General features: G+C 45.7%; 1 protein-coding gene across 3 annotated transcripts in view; it reads left to right on the top strand.

Moving 5' to 3' along the window:
* znf423 (zinc finger protein 423) overlaps nt 1-21,444 on the top strand; it is a 205,940-nt gene that overhangs the window by 111,247 nt on the left and 73,249 nt on the right. For 2 of the 3 annotated variants that reach the window (XM_066685676.1, XM_066685674.1), the window contains one exon: nt 3,729-3,755. The exons of the other annotated variant lie outside the window; for it this stretch is intronic. In XM_066685676.1, coding sequence (XP_066541773.1) covers nt 3,729-3,755 — 27 coding nt within the window. The remainder of the gene's footprint in view (nt 1-3,728; nt 3,756-21,444) is intronic. 3 annotated transcript variants of the gene reach the window in all.

The following is a 21,444-nucleotide window of genomic DNA, read 5'->3' as shown; positions in this document are numbered from 1 at the left end:
TTTTTAATGTACTTTATTAATGTTTGGAGTCATTGCAGTTGCACAAAGGAAGCACATTTTGCTTTGTTTTGAACATGTAGCTGATCCCAGACTTTTCACAGTCAGGCAATAAAGTGAGATATTAGTTGTTTTTTTTAATATGAATCAGTCAGATCTGAATGAGCCGTAGAAGTGGTGTGAGTGGGTTTCGGTGAGTGAGCTCAGTGGGTTTTACCTTGATTTTAATGTAGCAGAGCCCCACTGAGAAAGACCTCCAGGTCCCTTACTAGGCTACCCCCATGAGGTATGCATTTGTGTGTATGTGTGTGGGATCTTGTGTGAGTGTAATCACATTCATAGGGGTGTTTGGGTTTTAATTTTAGTCTCAGTTTAGGAGTGGCCCCCCACTCAATGCCCACCCGAGTGCTGCGGCGCACCCTGCTGGTGGGGACACACACACACACACACACACACATACACACACACACACACCTGCAGGGGGCACCCCGTGGGTCTGCAGCTGCACAGCGGAAAACAATAAAGCCTGCAGAAAAAGGAGCCGGCGCGTTCCTGAGAGACCCCCACACACAAAGAGAGAGAGAGAAAGAGAGAGAGAGAGACTGACTCAAGCAACAAACAAAAGCAACAGCCAACACATAACAACCAAAAAAACAATTCATGGAGGACCCCGGCCCCGGCTGCTTCCTGTGCTGATTCTGACATGCTCTTGACGTTCCTTGTGATAAGGTGGGATGTTCGGGAGCGTTTCCGTTTTGCTAGGCTCGCTCACTCTGCTCTCTGCTATGTTTGTCTGAGTGTTGTGTGGCTCCTCAGGGCTCGGCTGTTTTTCTCTAGTTTTCTTATTCTTTGAGTGTGTGGGCAGAATCATGAAGTGTGTGTGTGAGAGAGAGGACGGACATGAGGAGAGAGGAAAAGAGCGGAAGGGGGCTTACTCATTTCACTTCCCTCCCTCGTTCTCTCCCTCTCTCTCTCCATCACTCGCTCCCTCCCTCCATGCCTCTGTTCGGCACGTCATGAGGAAAAGCATGCAGACACTAATGCTGCACTAATCACCAGCGCCCAGAACTCACAGCACGCCCACTCTCCTCTCAATCGCCCTTAATCAGCCAACACATTTCAATTAGCATATTGTGTTTAACCTCACTTTCATCTGCTTTTATTAGTGGATTGAGCTGTAGTCAGCCTCTTCACCCCCCTCTGTCCATCTCTCTCCCACTTTCTCTCTCCCTCTCTCTCTCTCTTTCTCTCATAGAGAGTGCTATCATGGATGGTGTCTGAGTAAAGGACTTGTGTGGTGTGTCACTAGGCTCTGAGCACAATAAAAGAGTACATTTTCTACCAATCGTTTGACTCACGTAATCACAAAATCATGCCATTTTTCTTCTCCTTTGACATTTTCACACCTGACATTGTCCACATTTGTCTCCAACACCACAGTAATTACATATTACAGTTGTGTAATATGTGCGATGCCTGACATCATTTAGATCTATTCCCGTACTGACTGTAATGGCAAGATACCACTTGGTGAATGTGAGCAAGCGGAAGATAGGGCCGTAACAGCCAGAAGAGTTATGAGAAAGATATAATGTCCTTATATATGACCAGCTTGTTCACCCCCTTATTACATACCCCTATCTTAATAAGAAAACCTTTACATTATTAAAGAATAAAAGCCCATTCACACTGAGTACAATTATCTTCACACGAAAAATATGAACGTAATTTTTAGAAATGGATTCCTTAAATAGGATTTATTATTTTATTTTGGGCACTGCACCTAAATGACGCACACTGAATTCACTTCATTCTACAGAGCAAGACAAAGACTATGGCACCTCATACAGGAGCTGTATATGGAGCTGCTACGGCAGTATTTCCGTAGGTCATGGGGGAGTTTGAGGCTCTTCAGCGTGCTGCTCCTCTTATCAAGAATTGTTTATTTTGTTTGACATAAAACATTATATTTGTATAGGTAGTGTGTTGCTTGTTCTATAAGCTTTTGTTTTCTGACGAGCTGTTCTGCCGCCATCTTGCTGCCCATTTGTTTGGTCTGTAACATGACAACAGAGCTCTGACTGGTCAGCCTGATTTTAACGCATCATAACAACGCAGTTCTAATTTCACTCTGATTGGGTGAGAAGCGTACAAATACAAAATAACAGTTTTTTCACCGCCACAGTATCACTCCGCTGAGCCATTGCTAACAACTCTCTTTACGCTGCAGCTGTCCTTATTACTTTTTTCACCACTAAGTAAACTTCAGCTCATGTTTCACACCAATAAACGAGTATACACTGAAACTAATACTGATAAAAATCATTATACCAGTTATACTCATTTTCACTGTTATAAACACGTAAATATCACACAGCTCCAGGGACCTGGAGGTTGTGGGTTTGATTCCCGCTCCGGGTGACTGTCTGTGAGGAGTTGGTGTGTTCTCTCCATGTCTGCGTGGGTTTCCTCCGGGTGCTCCGGTTTCCTCCCACAGTCCAAAAACACAGGTTGGTAGGTGGACCGGCAGCTCAAAAGTGTCCGTAGGTGTAAGTGTGTGTGTGTTTGTGTTGCCCTGTGAAGGACTGGCGCCCCCTCCAGGGTGTATTCCCGCCTTGCGCCCAATGATTCCAGGTAGGCTCTGGACCCACCGTGACCCTGAATTGGATAAGCGGTTACAGATAATGAATGAATGAATGAATAAACACGTAAAATATAAGGCTGAGGGCAGTGATTGGCACTAAGGAAAGTTTTAATTTGACACCTATACATTAATCAGTGTGGTATTATTTAAAAATAAATAAATAATGAAATCTGAAAGAGCATGAAGCAAGAAACTATTAACTAAACAACTAAAGCAAAATTAAATTACTTGAGAGATGAAGCCAGCTTAAAAATACAGAATAACCAATAAGAACAAAGAAGAGTGAAAATAGATACCAGTGGAGGGAAGCCCATCGGAGGCTTCATGAGGAGCTTTTAGCTGCACATTCAAGGCATGTCTCAAATCATTCCTTATTCCCTACTTAGTGCACATACAGTACATGATAGTCATAACTGTGCGTTAAGTACTATATGTTTTGTGTTAAGTCATGCAGCTGTGGTTCAGTATGGATATATGTGATATTACAAATATAATACATTGTTTGGCTGGTTTAAAACAAGTTATTTTGATACTTTATGGTGCACTACAATGGGAACATAAGGAAATTTGAGATCGACCGAGCACACGGGGCTAGAGAAATACTCTATTGGGCAGAAGTATGTTTATTTGGAGTATTTTATTCAGCAGATTAGCAGCCTGGGTAGTTTAATCAGCAGGTTGGTGATATTGTATTGGAGAGTTGAGTGTGTTACCGTGAAATAACAGCACGGTTGAGGTGGACTACAGCCGCATCACAGCCGTGCTGTTATTTCACGATAACTCACTCCCTCTCGTGTTCTATTGCTTAAATAAGCCATAACTTCTCTCTATGTTGAACATAATTTCCAAAAGTATCAAATACGTTCACACGGTATGTTTCTACTAAAGTGTGAAGTATGAAGTAAATGTGACATGCGTCACTTTCCATCATCATTTTCACAATGAATGCCCTACCCACATTACCCATAATTCCTTTTGTCTGTCCCATGTTCCCCCCTTTCTAACCCCCATGTGATCATGGAGCTGCTGACTAACTGTCACCCTGCCTTCTCTTTCAACCCCTCCCTGCCTGTCGGACGGCCCGTAGAGAGAGAGCCCGCCCAGCTTCCGCCAGGTTTGTCCCCCATCTCTCTCCATAAACCCCGCCCCTTTTCCAGCACACACTACACACACACTGCTTGTGGAGCACTGGGTAGGGAGGCAAAGCTACCATGCAGTGTACTAGAGCAATGCATGACTAGATCAGTTGTAGTTTTGGGATGTAGTGTGCACTTTAGGAGAATGGCAAGAAGACAAGTTCACTAGCATTTCATCTCACTTCAAACCCCCCACCCCCACCCCCCACACACCCCCAAACACCCCACCATTCTCCACAACCAAGGAACACTCATTAAACACACACACTCATCCACCCCCTAAGTGGTTGTTTTTGCATGGGGCTGGGCTAGGGGCATGAGCAAACACACACACACACACATACACACACACACACCTGAACAGAAACCTCTGGAGAAAGCAGCTAATGACGCGTCTCACTCCTGACTCTTACTTATTCATCCCAATGAGCCTGATGCCTGAAGCATGAACCGCACACGTCGCCATGGCAACAAGACACGGAAGACTGTCATTTGACCCCAGAAATGATGTCAAAACACACCTGAGCCAGGATTGGTTGCACATTATAGTGTTTAGTTCAATACACTATAGATTTAGACGCGTCTCCATTGAGTGTCTCTTTTGAAGTTAGGGGTCTTAATTATGAATTTGAGCCCCCATTTTCTGCAGTAACGACTATAAAGTTGTTATGGCTTTGAGTATTTGATAGAATTCAGCCTCAAGAGCCTTTAGGTCTTGTATTGATGCTGGATTATTAGGATCACAAAGTTTGCACTGAAGCCTGGTCCCACTGCTTCATTGCTGTGAGGATTTACACCCTTCTAGTTGAGGCTTGGCCTTGGGCATGATGGCCTAAGACTTGCATAAAGACTCCGGAGTGTTTTGAAGTATTGACGTGGCCTTTTTTATGAAGGGGAACTGTTGAACCCCAGTGACAGCAATGGGTGCATAGAGAACTCTGGACCTGGATACGTTTAGACACAGAGTGCACGTCAATGTGAGACCAAACACTGTCTATTAATAATAGCTCCATATTCCAGTGGTGAGGAAATTTGACACGTGTGTGTATCTGCAGCTCAGGCATACACACACTCACACACACACACACCAGGCTGGTGAAGGGGACCTGGTGTGGTCTCTCTGTGTCAGTGAAGATTTAATGAGCCAGCACACAAGAAGCTTTAGAAGTCAATGGATGTGGATAATGTGGATGATAGCTCACTCTGCTGAGCGCCTGTGCAAGCATGTGTGTGTGTGTGTGCGCCTGCGTCTAGCCTAGGGCCATGTGTGTGTGGCTGTAGACAGCACCAGCCCTCTTCAGTTGACACACACACACACACACACACACACACACACACATGCCTTTATTGTGAACAGAGCATTCCTCCAAGTGTCATTTATTTAAGCCCTTGATGTCTCTGTTGTGTGCGGTGACATGACGGGCAACTGAAGAAGTTTAAATGGCTGTGAACTCTTTTCACATGCCCAATTGACCTCTATTGAAATTCAAATGGCCATGAAGCTGTTCTTTAAGGACTAGGTTGAGCAGAAAAGCTAATAAAGCCAATGGTGAATGAAAGCAAGTAGTAAAAGCTAGCGTAATCTCGAGGATTAAACTGAACTGAATGGTCTCAGTGTATGTGGCACCTCTGGTTTCAGTGATAATTGCGTTAGTCATTTTGGCACAAAGGGCTTTTTCGGCTCTTGCTTGTTTTGTGAATCAGATATTCCAGCGAAAATTCTAGTTGAAATTATTCACAATCAGCCCGAATGCAGTCGACTGGCCAAGATGTAAATGTTGCTTTATTTGTTTAAACTTGAGCCATGAGGCTAATTTTGCTAACTAAAACAGAAAGTGAATATTAGCCTTAAATTCATGTCAAAATCTAATATATTTACTTTAAAATGCATCGATAAGTCTCAGAATTTACGCCTGCATTTCTCAATTATTGCAATGCTATTGGAGGCATGTTGTAAATCATACTGTGCATAGTGTTAATAAACAGTTACATGTGAAAATGTGATTCTGATTAATCCAAAATGGCCCTAATGGATTCATTTTTCAGTTAGATGCAGATTTTTATTTATTTATTTTTTGGTTCTGTATGTATTTCACAGAAAGTCACACTGCAGACTAAATCACAGTGACTCCTCCGTTGTGCCCTTGTTATGATCTGGTTGCATTTTGCTTGGGTTGTGTAGGGACATATTTACGAAAGCGATTGGGTGACTATTTTCTTCTGGTGTGTGTTAGCAGTGTTAGCTTTGTAGCGACAAGCAAAATGGACTCCATACATGACTTAGCAATTTGACTGTGTCTGCGGTAAGTGGCAAATCATGTTGAATCAACGTTTCACCAAACTGTTCCTTTAAGGAATCACACCTCATTTTTTATTTCTTGTAAATAACTCTCTCTATGACATACTTCAGCTTCTCTGGGACTGTTCAGCCAGAGTGTGTGTTAAAGCATGTAGCTTATATGTAGAACCTGAAAAATAGCAGGTAATTAACCTTGGATTTAGAGGATCTAACTGAAATATTAGTTTTGTAGCAGAGTGTAATTAAACTTTAAAGCAATTTCCTGAAATCAAGGACGGGGTTACAGAAGTTACAGGAACTTTCTGCAATGATGGTCTGTGTTCTGACTGTGTTACAATGACAGAGGCTCTGTCAATGTTTTTGAAGCTATAATTTTAGCATAAAAATTCTATTTACTAGTTTCGCTTTAAAAGTTATTCTTCTGAACATACCACAAACTTCATTTATAACAAGTGGTCCATTATTGATATGTACTAATTGGTTGAATATGTTGTATGTTGTAGTTTTGAACAGAGTCCAATACTAATTGTCCTATGAATTATAATCCAGTAGTTCATATTGTATTCAATGAAAATCAGATTACAGCTTGTGGTGTTTTTGTTTTGGATTGTTACTTGCTGGGCGGCACAGTGGCGCAGCAGGTAGTGTCGCAGTCGCAGAGCCCCAGGGACCTGGAGGTTGTGGGTTCGATTCCTGCGCCGGGTTACTGTCTGTGAGGAGTTGGTGTGTTCTCCCTTGTGTCCGCATGGGTTTCCTCCGGGTGCTCCGGTTTCCTCCCACAGGAAAACACACGTTGGTAGGTGGATTGGCGACTCAATAGTGTGAATGTGTGAGTTTGTGTGTGTAGCCCTGTGAAGGACTGGCGCCCCTCCAGGGTGTCCCACCTTGCGCCCAATGATTCCAGGTAGGCTCTGGACCCACTGCGACCCTTAACTGGATAAGTGGTTACAGATAATGAATGAATGAATGTTACATGCTTTCATTTAATGAATAATACTTTGCCTCATTAATAAAGGGTTAAATATTAGAATTTGTTACAGACCTCGGGTCAGTGTTTTCACTCATTTCTGCTTGTGTCAGGTGTAACATCCCATGCTTGATTTGACTTGTGGAGGCAGTGGAGTGACTCTCAGCAGAGACGGTACTAGGGAATGTGTTCATCTGTCTGAGTTGATCGAGGTTGGATTTTCACAGGTGTTTTGTTTATGAATAAGACAAGAAGCCACTCCTCAGCAGCATGGCATCCCAAAGCTTTTGGGTGGGATGGGGTGTTGTTTTATGGCGTGTTGGTGGTGAGGTGGTCTCCGCTGCAGACAGCGTGTGTGAGCGTGTGAACATGGGAACAGATGAGAAGTCCCTCATGCACATCCCACACCACCTGGAACTAGCCAGGCGGAACCTCCAGGAGGCCGACGGAGTTGCACTGGGGGCTATCGTGGAGGGGGCTATCTGCCAGTGTGGCTGAATGGGGCGAGTATTATTGGCATGGGATGGGAAAGAAAACATTGTTTCACAGTGCACAGTTCGTACAGTACTCAGTTTAAGGCATGACAACATGGACCACACATAAATCACATTTTTTCATTTTGACCCAAATGTCTTCCCAATTTTAGTCCTGGCCTGGACCACCAACTGACCTGGTCTCCACCAATCACACAGTGCCCCCAAGCTGAGAGGGTGGAGGCTAGCATGTTCCCTCTGATACATATAAAGCCAGCATCTGCTTTATTTGAGAACAGCTGGAAACTTGACACACTAGCAGGAGAACACTACCTGCTCAGTTCTGTAGACACATGAATAGGCAGTGAGCCATCCCAGCACCTGCAAAGCATTTGGGGGTTAGGTGCTTTGCTCAAGGGCAAGTCAGCCTTGGATGTTGAGGGAGTAGACAGCACTGTTCATTCAGACCGGGTCCCTGCCGTAACTTCAGATCTTGACCAAGTGAGTGTAAACAAATCCTGCACCTCTCTCTCTCTCTCATTCTCTTCTATTATGTTCTCCCTCCCTTCTCTGAGTAGCCCCTGTAGAGAATGCCATGTTGTTGAAAAAAAAGAAAGAGAGAGAGAGAGGCAGCAATGTTTTTTGCCGAAATGTTTGTTTGCAAGGCTGAGTGGCGTCTGATCCCCCTGAGATCTCATTTTGCCACGTTTGCGCTTGATTTGCTTCTTATGCTGTTTATTAAAGGTAATTACAAGCTGTTTGGAGATCTATAAGAGAACTGCTCAGGGGGAGCCTCCTCCAAAAAGGTGTGGGAACAGAATGGAAAATCAGCCACACTAGCGGCCAGTGCCGTTGAGACAGCACGGGAGGGTGTGCAGGTGTGTGTGTGAGAGAGAGAGAGAGAGAGAGAGAGAGAGAGAGAGAGAGAGAGAGAGGGAGAACAAGCCCACTAGATTACAGTGTATTTAAATTAGTGCGGACATGAATGTTTGCACTAGTGTGTGGTTCCTGTTGCGGGGCACTGGCGTAGTAACACGGTCAGTGTGTTATTGCAGGTCAGGGCTTTAGTGGACTGATTGGGGGTTATGTGTGCACGTACAGGAGTGTGTAAAACTCAGGTACCTCTAGCAGGGGTGCAGCTGCCCCCCCTGTCTCCCTCGTCCCAGGCCCTTCCAGGTGTGTTTGAGGCAGCTGCTGTGCAGGGGAGGGTGGGACGATTACAGGCAGGAGCACCCCCCACTCAGCCTTCCCCCTCCCTGCCGAGCTCCGTGAGCTAATTGTTAAAAAGACAAACAAGCCTCCCCGCCTTTGTGCGCATAATGAACGCAGGCCAGCCGCAATTAGCTCCTCGCTTAATTCGTTAAGTATTCGGAATTTATTTTCTCGAGTGACAGCGGCATCTGTCGCAGCTGGTAGAGAGAACTTCCGCCCATGTGACGCTGCATTAGGACTGTGTGTGTGTGTGTGTAAATTGTCAGGGTGTGTGAGAGGTGGGACTTTGCTAGTCAAACTCTGTGTATGAGAGTGACGAGAGGAGATGTGTATGAAGAAGCATGATTTGTCTTTGTAGCTGTGAAATCTTCCAGTTAAGCCTTTTTAACTCTTACTTCACTAGTCAAAAGTTTGACACACCTGCATGTGTGTATATATATATATATATATATATATATATATATATATATATATATATATATATATATATATATATATATAATTAGGAGTAGGAAAAGTAGGAGTCGGACCCACAGTTATGATATCATCCTCATTAATATACATCTCTTATTAAAAGTTAATTGGGGAAACGCCTGTCCTCATTAATACATATCAGCCAATCAGTGGTGTTTTGAAGAGGAAACCCACGCGGACACGGGGAGAACACACCAACTCCTCACAGACGGTCACCCGGAGCGGGAATCGAACCCACAACCTCCAGGCCCCTGGAGCTGTGTGACTGCGACACTACATGCTGCACCACCGTGTCGCCATTATTATTATTATTATAGTTTATGTTATTATTTTTAGAAGCAATTTTTTTTAAGTCTACATACTTTTGACAGGTGGTGCATGTTAGTAGCTGTAGACCTGACCGCAGCACAGCCGTCCAGCTTTATAGCAGAGTTTTAATCATCCTGCGTGGACATTCGTTTCAGTCAGTAAAGGACTGACAGAATCCAACTCATGCAGCTGCTCCCCACCGAGCAACACCTATGAAGACTCCACTCCAATCTGGTTACTATTGTTTTGAGCAGGTAAAACAATATCTGCTCATCACTCTTCGCCATTTTTAGACATAATGAATAAAAACAGATGCTTGGAAATGCTAGGATCACAGCGTAGGTTTAGCTGTATTTAAATTGAAGCTGGTGATGAAGGTTCTGATGATTGGTCACGTCTTAGTGCGATAAAGCGAGGTGGATGCAGTGGATTCAGAGAGAGAGAGAGAGAGCGAGTGAGAATAAATGCAAGGCTGTTTGATACCTGTTAGCCCGAGGTTGTGTGTGTGTGTGTGTGTGTGTGTGTGTGTGCATGTATGTGTGTACATGTGTGCGTGCGTGTGCTGCTCTGCAGGTGAGCACCCTTCCACCCTGCTCTTCCAGCTCCAACTCGGCTCGGCAAATAAAGCCCTCTAAACAGCGGCTGATAATTAACATCTGCTGTCTGGTGTGATCTTGCCTCTGCACATCAGCTCGGTGTGTGAGTGGGAGGAAATGTGCGGATGTCGCAGCTCATCAGCGCTCCCCCACAGACGAGCGAGGGAAGGGTCCCACAGCGGCAGGGTGGAGGCCCCTTGTGTGTGTGTGTTTGTGCTTATGTGTGTGTGTGTGTGTTGGAGACAGAGAAAGAGAGAGAGAGAAAGAGAGAGAGGCCCACCTGGGAGCGGTGTCTTCAAAGGCGTCATTCGGAGGAGAGCAGAGAGGTGCCTGCCTGACAGGAGCCTTCCAGCTTTGATCCTGGAGAGAGGGAGCGCTCAGGGGTTAAAGGAGAAAAGAGGATGGAGGGAGGAACGAGTGCAGAGCCAAGATAAAGGAGTGTGACAGTGAAAGAGAGACATAAATAAAAGCAGAAAGAGAGAGAGACAGGGAGGCGATGAGGAGTGCACACAAGGCCTTAGGGGGTAGGTTTACTCTCCATTAGATCTGATTTAGAGCTGATCTAAAAGCTCTTTTGCCCTTATGCTGTGCCCCGTCACCCGCTCTGCTCCTCGTCTGCCTTTGCGAGCGTTATGTACACAAAGACGTGCCTGTCTTTTGTGTATCGCTCAGAGCCAGCTTGCGAAACAAAGACAAAGCGCCTCTTGATTTGTCAGAATCGCGTTTATTTCGCCGCAGCCCCAGCAGCGCCCCACAGGAGACTGCAGCCGCAAGTTTTGTCTGTTTGGATGTTATTTTTTTTTTTCTATGTCTGTGTGCGTAATTGCAAGCCAAATCTCTCATAATCTCCAACTAGGCCTCGTAATTGCGCCTAGAATCTGTATTACGATGCTTTCTGATAACTTTCCTACTGTACGTCCTTGTGGCTCCAACTATTTCTGCTTGTTTCTTGTTTTCCAGCCCTGGGATTGGCCCTGTTTTATCCGGCTGTGCCCTGATTGGTCCAGCCTTTAAATCTTGGAAGGTTTCCCCTTGAACTCGGAAAGCAATTTTAGGCCTCGGACTGATAGCGAGATGGCCAGATAGGAGAGGAGAGAAGGGAGATTATTGGGCCTCATGAAGATGGAGGGATAGGAGGGATGGGGTGGGTGGGGGGAGTGGATGGAGAGGGATCAGCAGGACAGAGGGGAATGATTTGGCAGGGAGCAAGGGATGAGACAAGGGAAGAGGAGATGAGAGAGGGAGCAAAGGAAGAATGCCGGATCAGCTAGAGGGAGAGAGAGAGAGATTGGGGAGGGGTGAGGGGGTTAGCGTGGGGTAGATATCTGGTCAGAGCGGGTGCTGATGGGGTAGGTTGACCTTCGGAAGCGAGGGATGGAGTGAGAGATGGAGAGGGAGGTAGAGGAGGATGAGGCTCAGGCTGACAGGGGCTCTCCTGGTTTTTGGCAGGAGCTCAGTGTGTGCGGTGAGCAGCTGGACTTCATTAGGCGCTGGTGTTAATTACTGGGACCGGCCTGCAGCCGCCCGCCTGCTCGCACAAAACACTCACCGTAATTCAGCCAGGGTCACCTTGAAATCGATCATTTAGCATCAGAGAGAGAGAGGAGAGGAGGAGAGCATCAATGGAAAGGTGAAACAGAGGCAGACGGACATGCGTCTGCCACGTTTAGATGTGATTCAGTGGATAGAGGCTTAATTCCAAGTCATTTCGCCACGCCTCTGTAGGTCGGTCAATTGTGAACCAGCAGCTAATGTAGATCTACATCTCCTGAACACATGGTTTCCATAGACAACGACATGTTAGCTATGTCAGTTAGCATGCTATGGGACCCTTTGTGCCTAGGGTGCATATCCACTAAGGCATAGCTGGTATCTGAAGTTTGTCTTTTTTTTCTTTAAGTCGTCTCTTTCCAGTGAATGACTCCCAGTGCCAGGCAGCTTTGGGATGGCAGTGGTGAACACATGCTTCCCACAAGAGTCATGAGGCCAATCCACAACTTCTTTACCAACTGTTGCTAATGCATTGCCAGTGAACATTTTAGCACATCAGAGGGAATGCAAACTGCCCAGATCTGTCACATCACCTGACAGCCTGGCTAGTACCATGGGGAGAGGGGGCTGCCCTACCCTCCCAGACAGCGAGGCTTCACATAGAGAAACTGGAGTATCACATCCAGAGATGTCGAAGAGTGGTCCATTCGAATATGCAGCGCATATCGGGAGAATTTCTGTGTCAGATGTGTTCTCACAGCAGAAAATGACCGTGTGGGGCAACATATTTTCCTGAACATTAGCAGCTGTGTTCTAATGTACTGATTCTGACTAACCCAGAGTTTTTACTAGGGGGTTAGTGGGATAAAGTCCGGGACGAATTTTTTGGGGTTTTTACGTTCACAGCACCTCCAGGTAAACTCTGGAATATTTCTGGGCTACTGTGCATGTGTGAAAGGGGCTCATGTGATCAGCCTCCTTGTTAAGTGCCATAGAGTGTAATGGAAAATAATGGAAACCTATTGACATATTGGCATTGTGCAAACTGCATGGCTATATTACACATTTGCCTCAAGTTGTTGTGTACTGTTAGTCTTGCAGAAGGACAAAAGGACACTGTATGACATCACAAAATCGATTTATGTTCCTACAGAATGTAAATAATATTATAGATATGTGTCTAATCCTTGTTTGTGTTGTAAGCCTCTTGGTTCCAGTGCTGAAGTAAACGTGGCTACAAACGTTAATGGACACTAGACATGTTTTGACTGATTGACGACATCGGAAACGTGTTGATTTTAATTATGAAAAAAGAAAATAACACTTGTTCAGTTCATTTACATATTTATTGGACGATCTGTAGGCCACTAACACACACACAGTAAAACAAGGCTAGCCAGTCAGTTTTGGGGGTGGCCTAGGTCACAAAACATGGGATAAAATCAGTTGTTCTGATTTTGTGAATTAAAATCAGAATTAGAATCACTTTATTGGAATTTATTCTCCGCATTTAACCCAATCCGTGCAGTGAAACACACATTTACACACACACTAGTGAACACTAGCCAGGGGTGGTGGGCAGCCTTAGCCACAGCAGGTTCAGGGCCTTGCTCAAGGGCACTTCAGTCATGACCTGCTGGCTCTAGAGATCAAACCGGCAACCTTCAGGTTACAAACACAGTTGCAAACCACCAGGCCATGGCTGCCCCTTTGGTTTTCCTTACATCGATTTTGGAGAATTTAGAGTTGTCCCTCCTCCTCCTTCCTCGCTCTTCAGCATTGGGCTCTCACGCAGAACTGAGCTGTGGCTCATTATGTAAAGGAACATGTGCTGAAAGCGGTCGAACTGAACAGGGCCGTTTAGACAAGGGGAGAACGCTGCTGTGGTGTTTGATCCTTGTGGTATTTTGACCAAAGCAAGTCAGAAAAGACCACACATCAGTGTTCACTTGTGGGAAAGGTGTAGGATATGTCCTCTTTAAATGTCTTACAGTGCTAGAAGTTTAATAATGTCTCTGGGAGCTGAAAAGCAGGGAATATATCTCTAGCTCGGTGGTTCTCCAGTTGGTCCTTTAGACTGAGGCTCTATATGTTTGGATCAATGTGAAGACTTGCGAAGAACACTGTTGGTTTTTGGAGCTGCCTTGAGATGTTTTCCCATTTCCGTGAGCCAGAAACTCTTATTACATGAGGCATCATAGCCTCGCACACACATACGGAGTCATACATTTACTGTAAGTTGCTGTCACACAGGGCAACATATGGGTTTGTCTTGGCAGCGCTAGGGTAATTACAATCTACTGTAGGAGGACAAAGAGAGACAAATGGGAGAGGGGAGAGGGCATGAGAGAGATAGAGGGCTAATAGTTTGCTTTTCCAGCATGCTCCCTGTATACCAGAGGGGTACAATAGACCCCTTTATTCCGGCTTTTCACCAAAACAAACGTCTACCACTCTCTGCTCCCTATAATACAAAGGTCTAATACAATCTCCTCCTTAATTCTCAGCCATGTCAGTTTTTCAGCCTTCCTTTCTTTTTTTTTCTGTCTCACTCTACTCTTTTTTCCTCTCTCTCTCTCTCTTTTTTTTACCTGCCTCCTCCTCCCTGAAGAAAATCAATGCATTCTGATTTGGTAATTTCCCATGGTGCCGAGCTCTGCGTTCCCTGTGCTGAGAGAGGTGACAAATCCGGTCATGGCGGTGTGAACCTCTCTCTCTCTCTCTCTCTCTCTCTCTCTCTCTCTCTCTCTCTCTCTTGTTCTTTCTTTTCTCTCTCACACATTTTCTTCCCTTCTCAGTCTTTCTGTTTCCACCCTGCTTTTGTTTTTGTTTCCTCTCTCTCTCTCTGGGCGTCTGCGGCGGAGCTCTCGTTCACTCGCTTGCTCGAATTTGTTGGAATTTCTCAGCCCTTCCCGGCGCTCTGGTGAAAAACACTCATTTGTGACGGTGCCAAGCTGCTAATGGCGGATGGCGGGGTCCGTGCCGAATCCCACCTCCGCTCCCCGGCGCTCGTTATGGCGGCCTCGGCGCGCCGCGCACCCCTCCCCTACATCTGCCAAACTCAGCTGCGAGGGAGCGGCGTAATTATCCCGCCGGAGCCGCACACGCCTCCACGCCGTCACAACTGGGGCTTCATTAGAGACCCGCAAGAGTGCCCCCGTGTGTGTGTGTGTGTGTGTGTGTGTGTGTAAGAATGTGTTATGTTTATATGTGTATGTCTGTGGACGTCCTTCGTGTGCTTGTGTGTGGAGACTAGTGGAGCGGAGAGTTTGTTGGAGAGTTGTGTGGATGTGTTGTAGTCGCTGGAGTTTGAGTTGTGTATTTGTAAACTAGAGAGGGAGTGTGTGTGTGTATTGGAGGCGCAGTCTGGGCTAATATGCTAGTGAGTACACAATTAATGAGTGTGCAGTGTGTGGGTGTGTGTGGAGCTGATGAGCCGCTCTCAGAGGTAATTTGGTGCCAACCTCCCAGCACCCAACCCCCATCTTTCATTGCACTGTCCCTACAGAGCAGGACCTAGATTCCCTCTCTAGAACACACACATGCACACATATACACACACACACAGAGCAATGAACGCAGACACACACAAATGCTTTAGAAGGTTGGTTTAAAAAAAGAGCTACGGAGAGAGCGATATAATAATAATAATAATAATAAAGCATTACAATTTTACTGGTCGTTCAGAAGTACATTTTGGAGTCCATAGTGATTTGATAAGAAGACGGACAACAGTGTGGTCACACATCACATGGGGGCAGCTGTGGCCTGATGTTTGGAGAAGTGGGATTGGGACTGGAAGGTCATTGGTTTGATTCCTACAGGCATCAGAAAAATTGTGGATGAGGGTGAAACAACAGTACTGTCCTCCTCCTTCAATCCAGAGCGGAGGTGCCCTTGAGCATGTCACCTAACCCCCAAATGCTCCCTGTGCACTGAGGATGACTGCCCGCCGCTAAAGGTGTGTATGTTCACTGCCCCAGTACACTATTTTGTGTGTGTGTGTGTGTGTGTGTGTTCTCCCCTACGGCCTGGTTAAATGCATAAGACAAATTTCATTATATATTGTACAGTGACATATAAATTCACGTTTCGCATCAATGAACGCAGCTTCATAAGTCCCTCTTCTGCCCTCGTTCACTCTGAATCACCCAGGACTGACCTGATTTACACGTAATCTGTGTTACAAGGGAGTCCTCCGAATATTCTCTCCCTCTCTGCCATTCCCTCTTTCCTATTTTGCTTCTTCTGCGAGGTGTCCCTGGGACTCTAATTGTAGCGCTGCGGTCCTTTTTCTTTTTCTCGTCCTGACACACTGCTGTAGTAATTGCAGGGTGGTTGTGTGAAGTGTGTGTGGCACTGAAAGGTTATTACTGTCTCCCACTCTGGCGGCCCCCTGACTGCGCTGTCCCGTACGCCCGCTGCCTCTCGCTGCAGGCTGGTGCATATGATGCGGCTCTGACTGCGCTGACTGCAGCAGCTGCGTTCTGCCCACACATTCGCAGACAGTCCAGGATTGAATGACATCCTCATAGCGTCCTCACAGCCAGGATCAGGTCTACACACAGCTGCCGAGTTACAGCTTGTACTTCCACTCGTTGACCATTCTGCCATATAGACACAAAATATGTGCGGAAAAAGTCCATCTCAGGACCCTCGCTGATGAGATTCCTAGCACAGCAGTGACAACAGGTCATTGAACCAGACCTGGAATATCCAGCTGGCAGTGGGATGGTTGTTAGAGGGACTAGAACATAACTAGCATGTCGCTTTTTCATTGCATGAGACCTACGCTAAGCTACTTGTTTTTTTGTTTGTTTTTTACTTTTTCATTAAGAAAATCTAGCGCCTGGTACATGGAACTGGGTATGTTTTTGATCCCCGCTTGCTCGTGGTTTCAAGTTAGCCGAATAAGGGCCACATGACGTGTAAAACTTGCAGAGTGCTGATTGGCCAAAGAGACTTGTTATAATGAAATACAAACATCCAGCACAAATCAGGTGTTTTTTGAAAGTTCAAACGCTTGGATTGGTGGCCGACAAAAACTCCCGCGAGAGCCGCATTGGCCAACCAGGAATAGCGGACTACACAGAGTTGTGTTCATTCCCAAAAACCATCAACAGCCAAATAAACAATGCAAAACTTATGGTTACACCCCATCATTGTGATTTCCAAAGCCAGGGTTTTGCCACTTCACCAGCTACATTTCATGGGGGTGGATTTATAGTGGAAAACCAAGAGGCACCAAGTGAGTAGAGCCATGTAGAGTCTGGTAAAGTAGGAACTATACTGTGGGGAAACACCATTGGCTCCTGCTCACTTGTGGTTCCCAAGTGAGCCAAGTAGGAACTTAACTGTGATGTGTAAATCTTCTTCAATGTTCAAATGCTCCTGGGATCAGTGGCCTATGAAAGAATCCAGCAAGAGCTGGACAGTGCAACAAGGAGCGAAATATCTCTACTGATCTGTCTGAACTGATGCTGGAGCTGTGTTCGGTTCCAAACGAAAACATGCGAATACACAATGAGTAAACAGCGCTTAATGTTACCACCCCAATAAGTCGAGAGCCAAGAGTCAAGTAGTGTAGGTAGCATACAAGGGAAGGAACTGCATCCCTGTAACCCTTGTCCACAGACTAAGCACACTCTGACATGTGAAATGTACTTTAGGGCTGTACAATGAAATGTGATGTATAGATTTGACCCATCTGTGGAAGTAAACACACAAACTCCCACACAGGGCCACTCGGAGTAGCAGTAACACCTTGACACCCAGGGAACTATTAGATGTTTCGGTGCCATGCTCCAGGGCACAGCTGTGGATTTGAGGTAGAAGCACTGTTCCTCCACTCCCACTGCCACAATTTTCATGCCGGTCTTCACTCACTTTTAGGCCAGAGTTACCAGCTCCCACAACTTCAGTTCCCCCCTAAATCACTCACAGTTTCTAAACCCATTGACTGAGTTCTGACTGGAGTTTTCCTGCTCTGTTTTTCCTGACAGTAGATTTAACAGCTGAAGTTGGCCAGACTACTTTGTCCAGTATTGGTGAGTCAGTTTCCCCTCCCGCTCCGTCCCCTTTCCTTCCCTGAGTTCTTAGTTGACTGGGTTCACACGTATGTGTGCATGCTCAGATTTTCCATTCCCAACACGCCAGGGACATCGGACCACCTTGCTGGAACCGCGAGCCCCCTCTGCGGAGGCCTCCACCCGAAGGAAAGCCAGACTTCCTCAGGCTCAGGCCAAAGCAAGCATCCTCTGCTTTTCCAGGGCAGGCCCTCCAGAGTTTGGTGAACATGACGGATTAGGCAGTGTTCATTTGAGGACAGTGGAGACGTTGAGCATGAGCGCTTTGGTCAGCCACGTTTCCCTTTCTAAAGCCCCCCTGCCTGTTTTGTTTCAGTGAGGCTAATACACACACAGTACAGGCAAAGGACCACATGGAGAACATATGTAAATTTTGGAAGATAAGCAGCTATTAGATCTCGAGTATTTTCTTGCATAACTGGCTCTTTAGCCGATTTGGCACCAGCTCAGGGCCATTTGCACATTTTAATTAGCGGGAAACCCACGGCTGACACTTTCGGTCTGCACTGACCTTTTGGATTTTGGGATCTAAGGGTCGGGGGTGAAGCCTTGCGCTGACCGGCCGCAGTTAACTGCATCAGTGAGCTTATCGATGGCGTTACTCTCCATCTCTCCCATTTCTTTCTCTCTCAGTCTCTTTTTTCCTCCTGTTTACCACAGAGACCGGAGGGATGGGGAGAGAAGGAATGGGGGAAAGATAGAAGGAAGGAAAGCGAGAGGGGTGGAGGGCAGCAGGCAGCGAGATGGGTTTCTACATAAGTGTCAGTCATATTAAAAGCCGCTGACAGCCTTCGCTTCCAGACTAAACTTTGGACAAATAGCTCTCCAATCGATACTTTCCCAACAGCAATATTTGGTATCAATGCGTGTCCTTCTCATTACACGATGAAGCCAGAGCCTCCCCGGGCCCTGAATAATTTATCCCCCCGACGTGAAGAGAATACCAAAGGAAGGAAGGCCACTCACTCCCCCCCTCTCTCCCTTTCTCCCTCCCTCCGTCTCTTTGGCTCAGAGCAGACCTGGCCCTCACCACCCTCCCTTCAGCACATGCTGAACCTTCAGCCACTCAATTCTATCTCTTTCCATGTTTCTCACCTTCTCGTCCATGCCAACATCTCCTTTTGGCTCTCTGTGCTCTCTCCCTCTCTCCCTCTCTATCTCCTGCAGTGATCCTCCCCTTCTCCTTAAGTAGCTTTGCATGCATTAAGTGAGTGTGCTTTGCTGCTGGCTGTTGGTAGATGTGACTGAGACAGTGCTCAGGTAAAGATCTCGATGTGGGCAGCTGCTTCTCTTTCTGTTTAGTTTATGCTGGGAGATGGATGTTCTGTGGTGCTTCCTAGAGGCAGACCGTACCAAAATTTCTTAGCGCAAATGTGGTCAGCCAGCCAATGTTGTTTGGATTTTAAAGCTTGTGTCTGCTACATTAGCCCCTTATTGGGGGTAAGGGGGAAGTTTGTATGCATTTGATTCTTGACCATACAAATACTGTAAAATATATTATTATTTTTTGTTATTATTGTGTTATACAAGTTAACTGTATGAGATTTAAATAAAGTAATTATCAAATTATTTCATCATTAACTGCATTGGGAATTTTGGGTAAAATTGGCACTGTTAACATATTTTTGTGGTAAAAGCACACTTTAGTAAAGCCTTTAAATGTTTCTATATAAAATAAGTAACTAAATAAAATATCACCAGCAAGAGATTCATAAATGTGTTGGAATTATATTGTGGCAGCGTCAGCGTGGGGGAGCTCCCAGCCTGCTCTGTGGCCACCCTTTTTGGTTTGTTCTGGGTTGTTTTGGGGTTATTTATGAGGACTTTGTGGGGGGTTTTTCTGTTGTTGTGTGTGTTGGGCTTGGTGTGTGGTGATTGCCAGTGGCTGAGTGTTATTCACCCTCCAGGATTTTGGGGTGGAGGAAGGAAGAGTCTCAACCCGTTCTGCCATGCACCCAGCCACAATTGCTGCTGATAGCCTTGCTCCTATCTGCCTAGTGCCCTTATAAGGGCACTAAATAAAGGCTGGTTTTCACAGTAATGGCTGGGTCACGTTTCCCCTTGGTTCCGGTGATACCACAATATTACTGTAATGCAGGAATGCACATTAATCACAACTGACCTTTTAGAGTGTATAATACCTAATTTGTAAGTGATTTTGAGGCTATTAAAAAGACAAACATATTAGGTAGGTATAATGAGATGTACTTTGAAGGTTTAACTTGCTAAAACTGATTAAACTCCACCCAAAAAAGTGAGTGCACAAGGTTGGCTCAGTTAGTTTTGAATACATTTTACACATTTGTGTTTTCAGTATATGAATGGATGTCAGGGAATGTCGTGTTGCCTGAAAATAAACAGCACCTTTAGATTGAACTCTGTTGGTATTTGCTATCAACAACAACGTGCCCTCACCAATGCACCATCCAACGGAGTGGGTGGAGGTCAGCCATCTTGAGTGAGTTGTGGAGCGTGTTAGCAGCGGACAAGATAATGGAGATCCGGAAGGTTGGCTAATGAGCGCAAGCCTCTCAGGATTTAGACCCTCATCCCTGCTTTCCTCGGTGCAAGAAGCGATTGCAGAAATAAAGAGGCTCCCTTGCCTTCTCTGGCTCGCGCGACCCTTTTTCCTCGACCCCCGCCCGCACCCGTTTCCTCCGGATCGTCGCTAAGCATTATAAATGTTATCTTAAACCAGGCAATCATCGTTCCCCCATAATAATAAAGTTTTATTGCCGTGTTCCTATTAGCGAGTTAATGTTGTCTGCTGATGGCGTGTAATTGTGCTCCTTCTCGGCTTCGCGAGTCCCGCATTCCCTCATGCCCAATCAGCTACGCACGGGGAGAGGAAATAAATAGCCTAACGCTGTTTTAATTACCGAAAACATAAAGCACCGGGCCCACGCCTTCTCTAGCCTGCTCCACTCTACCTGCCTGTAGCTTACTGTCTGCAGCCGCTCCCTCCCTTTAACCAGCACCATCACGGTCTGACATAGCACCAGAGCCAACACTTTCCCACTTATCACGAGTGGCGAGGTGTCGCCGGGTGGTGTGTAGGTAAAGGAGATAGTGCTGAGAATGGGAGGAAGGTGTGCACACATCCTGAGAGTTGGTTAAGAACAGGGCTGTACGATAAAGACGATAAAGTCCTGTTTCATAGCTGAGATCCCAACAGACTCAGTGCCAGTTAGGCCTTGCAGTGTATTCCATACATCTTTGTAACTTTATTAGAGACTAGCTTCATTTAGACTAGAGTTTACCTTGCCTTGAGCGATTAAACCTCATTATTAAACGATCTATTCATCAACTGAACCCTTACAACAAAGAAACATGTATGTGATTTATTTAATTAGGCTCTGTTTGTCTTTTTAAACCTGTACTCACACTGACAAACTGTATTTCCACTGCTGCGATAGGACAAGCTCTGGAAAATGGAAGTGGCCGATGGCTGATATGTGGTTCTGCATTGCAAGGGCTCAGTTATTTAGTGACTAAGTAAGAATAATAATGAAAAGTATATGTCTGTTACACTTCGTTTCTTATTAATACAATTAAAGATAAGACACAACTCCAGAGTTTTAGGGTCCATTATTCAGTTCTCGCTTCGGCACACTGTCTGTGAAGTTTTCTCCACATGGGTTCTCCCAGTGTCTGTATTGGTTTCCTCCGGGTGCTCCAGTTTCCGCCTGTAGCCCAAATACACGTTATATATATATAACTATAGAAAAGTATCCACAGGTGTGAAGGTGTGAGTGACTGG

Source organism: Hoplias malabaricus, chromosome 11 (assembly GCF_029633855.1).
Source record: "Hoplias malabaricus isolate fHopMal1 chromosome 11, fHopMal1.hap1, whole genome shotgun sequence".
Taxonomy (NCBI): Eukaryota; Metazoa; Chordata; class Actinopteri; order Characiformes; family Erythrinidae; genus Hoplias; species Hoplias malabaricus.
The sequence above is the reverse complement of the archived record's forward strand: the minus strand, read 5'-3'. Positions and strand labels throughout refer to the sequence as shown.